The sequence below is a fragment of the Dermacentor variabilis genome, chromosome 5, assembly GCF_050947875.1.
Source record: "Dermacentor variabilis isolate Ectoservices chromosome 5, ASM5094787v1, whole genome shotgun sequence".
In the NCBI taxonomy this organism is placed as follows: domain Eukaryota; kingdom Metazoa; phylum Arthropoda; class Arachnida; order Ixodida; family Ixodidae; genus Dermacentor; species Dermacentor variabilis.
In genome coordinates, this window is record NC_134572.1 from 119,427,904 (window position 1) to 119,440,146 (window position 12,243).

The following is a 12,243-nucleotide window of genomic DNA, read 5'->3' on the forward strand; positions in this document are numbered from 1 at the left end:
AATGAATCAATATCACAAGAAATTCGAAGCACATTGTCAAGTGTAAGAAACAAGATAAAGTGATTTGTAAGTGCTATTATGAAAAATGCTCGTGTAGGAGATGACGAAATTTTTCCTGATCTGACTCGGAAGCAATGTGATCAGGCAGATTGTTCCACAAGCGTATGGCCGTAGGGAGTGCGGAAAAGTTAAAAGCATGTGTCGTACCGTACATGCGCGCAAAACTGAACTGGTTATTTAATCGGCGAGACGTGTTCGAGGCGATCTGGATATGCAGTGTGGATTGTGTGGCATTATAAACATATTTGTGAAACAAGGACAACAGAGCGATATTACGGCGAAGAACTGAAGGCTGTATGGAATGATCGAGTTTCATTTGCGTTACGCTGGAGTGATGGCTATAATTAGGCGAAATAAAACGGGCAGCTCGGTTCTGGACTGAGTCAAGCATGTCGATTAAGTATGTAGGATGTGGGGACCAAATGGATGATGCATACTCGAGCTGTGGACGAACAAATGTCTGATAGGCCAATTTGCGGATGTTGGAAGGTGAATTACCCAGATTACGACGTAGGTAACCTAATGTCCTTGAAGCTTTTGCGCAAACGGCTGCAATATGGTCTGTCCAGGAGAGGTTTTGGGTTAGGTGAACACCCAAATATTTTTACGATACTCTATGTAACAATTCGTTATTATTGACGTTGTATAAAAAATATGAGTTGTCACGCTTATGACTAAAAGAAATTACCTGACATTTTGATACATTTAAAGCAATTAACCAGGTGTTACACCAATTATGAATTAGGCTAAGGTCATTTTGAAGGGCCAGGTGGTCGTCAGTACCGTTAATTGATCTGTAAATAATGCAGTCGTCAGCGAAAATACGTAAGCGAGATGAAACATTAAGTGGCAAATCATTTATGTAAATTAGGAAGAGTAATGGGCCCAAAACGCTGCCCTGAGGCACACCAGAAGTAACGTAAGTAGGAGACGAAGCAATATTATTAACTACTGTGAACTGTTGACGATTCGAAAGAAAATTACGAAGCCATGTTAGAGGGAAGGAGTCAATTCGAAGTGCAGTTAATTTTGCAATAAGGCGACAATGACCTACACGATCAAATGCTTTGGAAAAGTCAAGGAAAATGCAATCAGTCTGCTGGTTATTCTTAATGTTAAGGTGCAGGTCAGTCGTGAATTCGAGTAACTGTGTTTCACAAGATAATCCTTTCCTGACACCATGTTGATGTTGAAAAAAGAAATTATTGGACTCTAGGTGATTATAAATATGAGAAGCAATTATACGTTCGAGCATCTTGCAGCAAGTGCAGGTCAATGAAATTGGAAGGTAATTTTCCGGGGAGTTTTCATTCCCAGTTTTAAATATGGGTATGATTTTGGCCATTTTCCAGTCATTGGGCAGCTGTCTCGATGACAAATACTGCTTGAATATGTGGTACAGAATGTTACTGGATATAGAAATGGTATTTTTTAATATCTTGGAACTAATATTATCAATACCAGATGAAGTAGATAACTTCAAATTATTAATAACACATGCAATTCCCTCCACCGAGATTTCAATACTTTCCATGAATCACCAGTCATAATCAGCAACATCAGATACATTGGTATGATCCTCGCGGCTGAAAATCGATGAAGAAAATGTATTAAACGCAGAGGGGCATTCATTGTCAGAGAGGGGAGTATTTGTATTGCTATGTAAGGCTATCCGGTTAGAGTCACGGTCAGGTGATACAACTCGCCAAAACTTTTTCGGATTCGAACGTAAGAGAGCAGGTAAATCTGTGGAGAAATATTTATTTTTAGCTGCAGCTAAGGCAGAACAGTACGTTTTTAAGCAAAGCCTGTACCTTTCCTACGAAGGAGCATTATCGAGGCATTTAGCGGTATTGTACAGATGTTTCTTTTTATTCCTGAGCTTGCTTAGGGCATTATTAAACCAAGGATTTGTTTTGTCTTGTGTTATCGAGATCAACGATATATATTTGTTAATTAGAGCAGACATTTTATTCTTGAAACATACCAAGTTATCTTCCACCGAGCGATTATAAAAAGAAGGAAGTAGCGTGAGGTTGAAAAATACTTCAAGTTGATCGTTTATTTTAGAGTAGTTTGCTTTGTTATAATCACATATTATTTTCTTTGAGATCCCTGAAAAGCGTAGTGGAACACTGATTGTTACCTGAAGTAAATCGTGATCGCTAAAGCCGTTTAGATGAATTACGGATTCAATCGTTTCGAGAGTGTTGGTGCGTATAAGCTCTAGAATGTTAGTACCACGGTTTGGTTTGTTAACGACCTGGAACAGGTTAAGATCTAAAGTTAAGAAAATCCACTGATGTTCGACAAGATGATGATAGATTACGCCAATTTATGAGCGGAAAGTTGAAATCACCGAATAAATAAACAGAATGCGCTGGACAGAGCAGGAGGGCCGTGGTTATGCTATTGCGTAGTTCTGTAACGAAAAAAGTGCTGTAGTCAGGTGGACGGTAACAGGCACCTACCAGTGGTTTGGTCGTATTTATTATTACTTCAACCCACACAATTTCAAGAGATGAGTTCGAGTCGATGATAAGTGAAGATAATAATTTTTTAACACCGAGAAGAATGCCACCGCCACTCTTGCTAGTTCGATCTTTGCGGTAAATATTATAAGAATGCTTATCAGGAAGAATTTCGACGTCTGTAATGTCAGGTTTTAGCCAAGTTTCGGTAAGAACAAGAATATTAGATTCGTTATCGTCAAGCAGAGACCAAACTAATTCGCGCTTGGGCATGATGCTTCGTATGTTTGCGGAAGATAGTGTCAACAAAGACCCAGTGATAGGTAGCTTTATGCTGTGTTATGCGTGCATTGACTTTTGTAGTGTGTTATTGTGCACCCGCGCATGCTTAAGTGCTTTTCCTGGGCACTTACGTGTACGATTTGATTTATTCACCATGGAAGTGGCTCCCGTGCTTTGGTGCCTACATCTGATCCACCGCAGTGATTCATTCATTGCTGTGGCGTTCTGCTGCTGAGTGTCGAGCACGATGTCGCGGGTTCGAATCCCGGCAGCGATGGCGGCACTTTGACGGGCGTGAAATGCAAAATGGCTCGTTTACTTTGATATGGGCGCACTTTAAGGAATCCCAGGTGCATGCTCGAACTTAATCCCGAGACCCCGACTACGGCGTGTCTCGCAGCCCATGTGCTGCTTTTGGGGCGCTAGACTCCGGAATAAGGTTGGATATAAAGACGCTTGTATACAACAATACACGATGATTTAGCCTACCATCTCGCGCGCCGCATTCGAACGCACGCATGCCACCATCTACGCCTACGTACTCATACATATACGTATTTGTCGCTTAGATCACATGTTTCGGTGTTAGCTGTTCAATCACGCGCGTAGGCAAGTTGTGTGCTTGAGATATTCTCCATTCTTTATGTAACATCTTCCCGCGAAGCAACGTGGGTGCACTGGAGCTGCACTCACTCATTTGGAGGTACTCGTCAAAGGGTGCGAGCTTCGGGCACTCGTCGAGGTTGAAGTCCTCCTCCCAACGCGCGAGCTTGGATTTCTGCTCGGCGGCTTCCTTGCCGAGTCGCCTGCGACGCTGCCGTCACCACGCCTTCACGATGCTGGAACACACACACACACACGCACACACGCACACACGCACACACACGCACACACACGCACGCACACACACACACACACACACACACACACACACACACACACACACACACACACACGCACGCACGCACGCACGCACGCACGCACGCACGCACGCACGCACGCACGCACGCACGCACGCACGCACGCACGCACGCACGCACGCACGCACACACACACACACACACACACACACACACACACACACACACACACACACACACACACACACACACACACACACACACACACACACACACACACACACACACACACACACACACACACACACACACACACACACACACACACACACACACACACACACACACACACACACACACACACACACACACACACACACACACACACACACACACACACACACACACACACACACACACACACACACACACACACACACACACACACACACACACACACACACACACACACACACACACACACACACACACACACACACACACACACACACACACACACACACACACACACACACACACACACACACACACACACACACACACACACACACACACACACACACACACACACACACACACACACACACACACACACACACACACACACACACACACACACACACACACACACACACACACACACACACACACACACACACACACACACACACACACACACACACACACACACACACACACACACACACACACACACACACACACACACACACACACACACACACACACACACACACACACACACACACACACACACACACACACACACACACACACACACACACACACACACACACACACACACACACACACACACACACACACACACACACACACACACACACACACACACACACACACACACACACACACACACACACACACACACACACACACACACACACACACACACACACACACACACACACACACACACACACACACACACACACACACACACACACACACACACACACACACACACACACACACACACACACACACACACACACACACACACACACACACACACACACACACACACACACACACACACACACACACACACACACACACACACACACACACACACACACACACATGTAATAATAATTTTCGCGTAATAATAAAGCTAAAACAGCTTTTTACGTGCTGTTTTAGTAGAAAATGAATCATTGTGACAGACGGGACGGTACTTGCCAAGCGCGTCTTCAAGGTGTCCTGTCTCTACGAGAACGATGCCAATCCGAATCCACAATATACCGGCATTCCCATGCATACCACAGCGCAGCAGCGCCAGATTTCCCTCTAGGTAATGTAGTGAGAAACTCTATGCCCAGCACAGAAGCTCGATGCTCTAACCATTAGGCAACTTACGCATGCCTAAACAGGTGGAATAAAACACCTTCACGAATTTTTCCTTCTTCATGCCACCACGTTGAGACACTTGACGCGTTAGGTTCGTTGCATAGCAATCAATATCACAGCATAGGCTTTAAAAAGTGAGCGCGCGCATCAAAGCGGATAAAGAAATATTGCCGTGGTTCAGAACGGTTAAACCTAGCTTGTAGAGTGATAGCACGGTTTGCTTGCTTTGGGAAAGGACACAGACGCTGCTCGGCGCAGTCAGCAACTACCGCATATACAATTAGACCACAAGACAACGCGCAGGCGCTGCACAACACACAGCACGAGTGCGTGGGAACTATAGGTAAGTGTCCGTCCTTGGCTTCTCCTTTTGTTTGTTGTTAATGCCCCTATCAACCGTTAAATAGCAGCCAGTATAATAGCTGAGGTATACCCAACGCGGTGGCTTAGCGGCTATGGTGTTGCGCTGTTAAGCCCGAGGTCGCGGAATCTAATTCCGGTCGCGGCGGCCGCATTTCCATGAGGGCGAAATGCAAGAACGCCCTTGCCCCGTGTATTGGGGGCACAATATGGATCCGCTGGTAGTAAAGATTAACCCGGGGTCTCCCACTACGGCGTGTCTCATAATCAAACCGTGGCTTTGGCACGCAACGCCACTGAATTTATAGCGACAGTAACTTCGTGACAGCGAAGTTTGGCTACAAAAACCTACTGACCTTTCTGTTGATGGACGATTTTACATATTCATGTATTGTTACCTGTTTCCTTTTTGCTAAGTTTTACCGCTGCCGTTTACAGGTGAAAATCGATGAGAAAAAATACATGTAGAACTAATGCAGAACCAGAAACGTGTAGATAAGATGCTGAGACTTCCTTTTGGTTCTGCTACCAGAGGGAGCTGCTTCTATATAAAAACATTTTATGAAGCACAACACCCTATAGCATTTTAATATGCTAGCATTAAACAGCAGGCTCACCTGCCTTCGTAAATGGCGTTGGCGCAAAACATAGCAGGCCGATTCCCGAGGCAGTGTCATCAGTCGTGGTGCGTTAGCCAATCCTGATGGCTGTGCCCGATATCTGTATTCGCCCATGTTCTAATGCGGTTTATAATAAGAGGCCAGAATCGCTGAGGCAGTATAGTCGAAGGCATCGGTGGACTGATCCTGATAATGCTATCGCATTAACAATCACCTATGTGTATTATGAGTGTTTGCAAGTTTACTATTTTTTTTTCGGGGCTTACGTTGCAAATCACGGCGCAGCGTGCGAGGAGCCTCAGAATGGCTTGCCATGCGCCTGCGACAAACAAGGAAGAAGCGCAAGAGATGAGTGTGCAAGAGACAATACGTAAATCAAGAACGTCAAAGACACTGCGATGCAGTTCGTTCAGGTTGTGGCAAGAATGGACATGTGTACGAAACGGCGCAAACGTGGTACCGCGCATGCACGTAAAAGATGCCGGTCACAGCGCTCCCATTTTCTCGTTGTCCCGTGTTCGCGCGATTTCTTCACCATGTTAACTCACCAACTAATTGCATGTAAAACCTGCTACAATAATATGCATACTTCTCTGTACAATACTAGCAAGTCATATGTATGTACATATTTGTAACTGAATTTGTATATAAACAACAACTTGCTATAAAAGAAAATATGGGATACACAGGCACTCAACCCCCCCTCCCCCCAAAAGAAATAAAGATAGCAAGAAGATGCAGGCTAGTGAAAGTGAGCACACACTCGGGAAAGAAATGACAACATGCACCCGAGCGTGTTCTTGTTTGTTTAGTATAAAACTGCGCTGTTTTTCTTCGCATGATGGGACCCTGTCAAATCACTCAGTCTTGCTCTCAGTGAATGACTTCGTCTGACATCAATGAAAAAGCAAGACAGTAGGATATGTTCGAAGGTTAGGCTACTTTTTGTGAGCAACGTGATGATACTGTACGCCGTACGTCAATTTTTCACTTGTGATAGGGAATTACACTTCGTGTTTGCAATGACTCGCGTATGCTCTTGTCGGAAGTGTCTTGTGTATCCTACGTGCCTCCAAGATCCGTGGCCCCTCAAAATTTTACTCGCAATACCAAGTTGTACTTATTGGTTGTAATGGTTCATGTCATCTTGTCTGGAGCATCTTGAGGGATCTATGTGCCTCCAAGATCGGTAATCACGGAAAGCTTTACCCTCGGCACCAAGTTATACTTATTGTTTCCATCGGTTCTGGATATCTTGGCTTAAGCATCATACGTGTAATTTGTCTGATTATAGAAGAAAGGCGACAAAAGACGGAAACGGGTGCAGCGATACCTTGGAGCTCGCAAAGCCGTCATTTAACGAGATCATCATAGATGTCGCAACTCCACGCCGCGGTATGAATAGAGCCTTCTAAACGACATAGCGCCCGAAGCAGCGTTTGATGAGCATGAGCAAGTGGTTAGTGGTGGCACTGTGCAATTTCTTTGGACGTATTGTGCTCGTGCGAACAAGGGTTCTGCAGCGTAGATGAAATTACCGCACCGATATTTGGGGCCCTCTCGGCGACTGGACGTCGCAGCCGCTTGCTGTACCGGTACGCATCGAGCCTGATCTCGCAGACGTTGTTAATGAGCGCGAACAGGGGCGCCAGGGGAAACGCGGCCACGAACAGCGTGACGAAGCCGAACTGGATCGCTGCGACTCCAAAGAAAGCATTCGTTATAGAGAGAAAAGTGCAGGATCTCGGGCGATGGCTAACGTGGGTGACGAAAGGTCTGCGAGTACGGCGAAAATCTAGTAGGAGTGTTACGTTACCTGTGTTACGTTATATTTATTTATTTATTTATTTAAAAGACCTTGCAGGTCCCATGGGGGCATTGTGTAAGGGGGGTTACAAAATCAAGGCAAAAAAAGAAAGAAAGAGTAAGCAGCCTTCTAAAGTGGAATACAAAAGATACACCTCAATGCAGGGCTCATCAACATTACTACCAAGATCAAAACATGAAAAAGGAACAACTGAAGTAATGAAAGGCCACAAAGGTACACTCAAGGAAATAACATGAGTAAAACTTAACGTAAGGCACTAATACTAGAAAGTAAAATACACGAAAAATGAACATATCAGGGAGTACAATTCTTGAAGGGGTACTAAGGGAAAAAGACGCAAAAAAGCAATAATATATACAGGGCATACAAGTGAACACGTGACACAGCATAAAATAGCAATTCATAAGAGCGAGATAGCGATGCATCAATATCACAAGAAATTCGAAGCACATTGTCAAGTGTAAGAAACAAGATAAAGTGATTTGTAAGTGCTATTATGAAAAATGCTCGTGTAGGAGATGACGAAATTTTTCCTGATCTGATCAGGCAGATTGTTCCACAAGCGAATGGCCGTAGGGAGTGCGGAAAAGTTAAAAGCATGTGTCGCACCGTACATGCGCGCAAAACTGAACTGGTTATTTAATCGGCGAGACGTGTTCGAGGCGATCTGGATATGCAGTGTGGATTGTGTGGCATTATAAACATATCTGTGAAACAAGGACAACAGAGCGATATTACGGCGAAGAACTAAAGGCTGTATGGAATGATCGAGTTTCATTTGCGTTACGCTGGAGTGATGGCTATAATTAGGTGAAATAAAACGGGCAGCTCGGTTCTGGACTGATTCAAGCATGTCGATTAAGTATGTAGGCTGTGGGGACCAATGGACGAACAAATGTCTGATAGGCCAATTTGCGGATGTTGGAAGGTCCAGATTACGACGTAGGTAACCTAATGCCCTTGACGCTTTTGCGCAAACGGCTGCAATATGGTCTGTCCAGGAGAGGTTTTCGGTTAGGTGAACGCCCAAATATTTTTACGATACTCTATGTAACAATTCGTTATTATTGACGTTGTATAAAAAATATGAGTTGTCACGCTTACGACTAAAAGAAATTACCTGACATTTTGATACATTTAAAGCCATGAACCAGGTGTTACACCAATTATGAATTAGGCTAAGGTCATTCTGAAGGGCCAGATGGTCGTCAGTACTGTTAATTGTTCTGTAAATAATGCAGTCGTCAGCGAAAATAAGTAAGCGAGAAGAAACATTAAGTGGAAAATCATTTATGTAAATTAGGAAGAGTAATGGGCCCAAAACGCTGCCCTGAGGCACACCAGAAGTAACGTAAGTAGGAGACGAAGCAATCTCATTAACTACTGTGAACTGTTGTCGATTCGAAAGAAAATTACGAAGCCATGTTAGAGGGAAGGAGTCAATTCGAAGTGCAGTTAATTTTGCAATAAGGCGACAATGACCTACACGATCAAATGCTTTGGAAAAGTCAAGGAAAATGCAATCAGTCTGCTGGTTATTCTTAATGTTAAGGTGCAGGTCAGTCGTGAATTCGAGTAACTGTGTTTCACAAGATAATCCTTTCCTGACACCATGTTGATGTTGAAAAAAGAAATTATTGGACTCTAGGTGATTATAAATATGAGAAGCAATTATACGTTCGAGCATCTTGCAGCAAGCGCAGGTCAATGAAATTGGACGGTAATATTCCGGGGAATTTTTATTCCCAGTTTTAAATATGGGTATGATTTTGGCCATTTTCCAGTCATTGGGCAGCTGTCCCGATGACAAATACTGCGTGAATATGTGGTACAGAATGTTACTGGATATAGAAATTGTATTTTTTAATATCTTGGAACTAATATTATCATTACTAATGAAGTAGATAACTTCAAATTATTAATAACACATGCAATTCCCTCCACCGAGATTTCAATACTTTCCATGAATTACCAGTCATAATCAGCAACATCAGATACATTGGTATGATCCTCGCGGCTGAAAATCGATGAAGAAAACGTATTAAACGCAGAGGGGCATTCATTGTCAGAGAGGGGAGTATTTGTATCGCTATGTAAGGCTATCCGGTTAGAGTCACGGTCAGGTGATACAACTCGCCAAAACTTTTTCGGATTCGAATGTAAGAGAGCAGGTAAATCTGTGGAGAAATATTTATTTTTAGCTGCAGCCAAAGCAGAACAGTACGTTTTTAAGCAAAGCCTGTACCTTTCCCACGAAGGAGCATTATCGAGGCGTTTAGCGGTATTGTACAGACGTTTCCTTTTATTCCTGAGCTTGCGTAGGGCATTATTAAACCAAGGATTTGTTTTGTCATATGTTATCGAGATCAACGGGATATATTTGTTAATTAGAGCAGCCATTTTATTCTTGAAACATACCCAGTTATGTTCCACCGAGCGATTATAAAAAGAAGGAAGTAGCGTGAGGTTGAAAAATACTTCAAGTTGATCGCTTATTTTAGAGTAGTTTGCTTTGTTATAATCACGTATTATTTTCTTTGAGATCCCTGAAAAGCGTAGTGGAACACTGATTGTTACCTGAAGTAAATCGTGATCGCTAAAGCCGTTTAGATGAATTACGGATTGAATCGTTTCGAGAGTGTTGGTGAGTATAAGCTCTAGAATGTTAGTACCACGGTTTGGTTTGTTAACGACCTGGAACAGGTTAAGATCTAAAGTTAAGAAAATCCACTGATGTTCGACAAGATGATGATAGATTACGCCAATTTATGAGCGGAAAGTTGAAATCACCGAATAAATAAACAGAATGCGCTGGACAGAGCAGGAGGGCCGTGGTTATGCTATTGCGTAGTTCTGTAACGAAAAAGTGCTGTAGTCAGGTGGACGGTAACAGGCACCTACCAGTGGTTTGGTCGTATTTATTATTACTTCAACCCACACAATTTCAAGAGATGAGATCGAGTCGATGATAAGTGAAAATAATAATTTTTTAACACCGAGAAGAATGCCACCGCCACTCTTGCTAGTTAGATCTTTGCGGTAAATATTATAAGAATGCTTATCAGGAAGAATTTCGTCGTCTGTAATGTCAGGTTTTAGCCAAGTTTCGGTAAGAACAAGAATATTAGATTCGTTATCGTCAAGCAGAGAGCAAACTAATTCGCGCTTGGGCATGATGCTTCGTATGTTTGCGCAAGATAGTGTCAACAAAGACCCAGTGATAGGTAGCTTTGTGCTGTGTTATGCGTGGATTGACTTTTGTAGTGTGTTATTGTGCACCCGTGCATGCTTAAGTGCTTTTCCTGGGCACTTACGTGTACGATTTGATTTATTCACCATGGAATTGGCTCCCGTGCTTTGGTGCCTACATCTGATCCACCGCAGTGATTCATTCATTGCTGTGGCGTTCTGCTTCTGAGTGTCGAGCACGATGTCGCGGGTTCGAATCCCCGCAGCGATGGCGGCACTTTGACGGGCGTGAAATGCAAAATGGCTCGTTTACTTTGATATGGGCGCACTTTAAAGAATCCCAGGTGCATGTTCGAACTTAATCCCGAGACCCCGACTACGGCGTGTCTCGCAGCCCATGTGCTGCTTTTGGGGCGCTAGACTCCAGAATAAGGTTGGATATAAAGACGCTAGTATACAACAATACACGATGATTTAGCCTACCATCTCGCGTGCCGCATTCGAACGCACGCATGCCACCGTCTACGCCTACGTACTCATACATGTATAAGACCCCCCAGGGACATTCAAACATTTGCTCGATGGTGAAAGCACTCCTCAGTTAAGTTCTGTCACTAGTACTCAACTACTTGTTGCAAAAAAAAATATCCTTGTATTCTATTATAATATGAAATAAGATGCTATTTGCCCAGTTCTATTTCATTTTTAGAAAAAAAAAAGAACTAATTGAAGTTACCGTTGACAACGACGCGGGCGGTCGAAAGTTTTCGTTTTCGCTCGACTTTGCGCCGTCCACGCTTTCGCGTTTCAGTGCTTTCCTGATCGCGTAGGGCTGCGCTGGTTCTGCTGGCTCGAGAAACTCTCACAAACTGCAAGCAGCAGGGAATTCAATTTCCATGTGATGTCGCGAGATGCCCGAACGGTCCACGCCACTTGACCAAAAAGCAGCTGCAGCGGCGAATCCGCCGCTCTGTTTTGACTCGGTACCGTAGTCTGTTGGGAGCCGTTTTCCTCACTGACGGCAACAGAGGCTGGTGATGGCGCATTCACCTCATCACTCCCCCGTTTGGGTGGCGGGAGATTTGAATTTAGAAAAGGGTATCTGGGCCCTTCAGATTAAATTTTCTCGTAAACTAAGTTTTTTCTTGGCACGAAGGAAGCATTGC

The 12,243-nt window shown here is 43.9% G+C and overlaps 1 protein-coding gene across 1 annotated transcript in view; it reads right to left on the reverse strand.

The window, feature by feature from the left end:
- The window catches only part of LOC142583631 (anoctamin-4-like), a 43,295-nt gene that overhangs the window by 11,450 nt on the left and 19,602 nt on the right, over positions 1–12,243 (reverse strand). Inside the window, exon 9 of the mRNA XM_075694124.1 lies at positions 3,507–3,619. Within this exon, the coding sequence (XP_075550239.1) occupies positions 3,507–3,619 (113 nt within the window). The remainder of the gene's footprint in view (positions 1–3,506; positions 3,620–12,243) is intronic.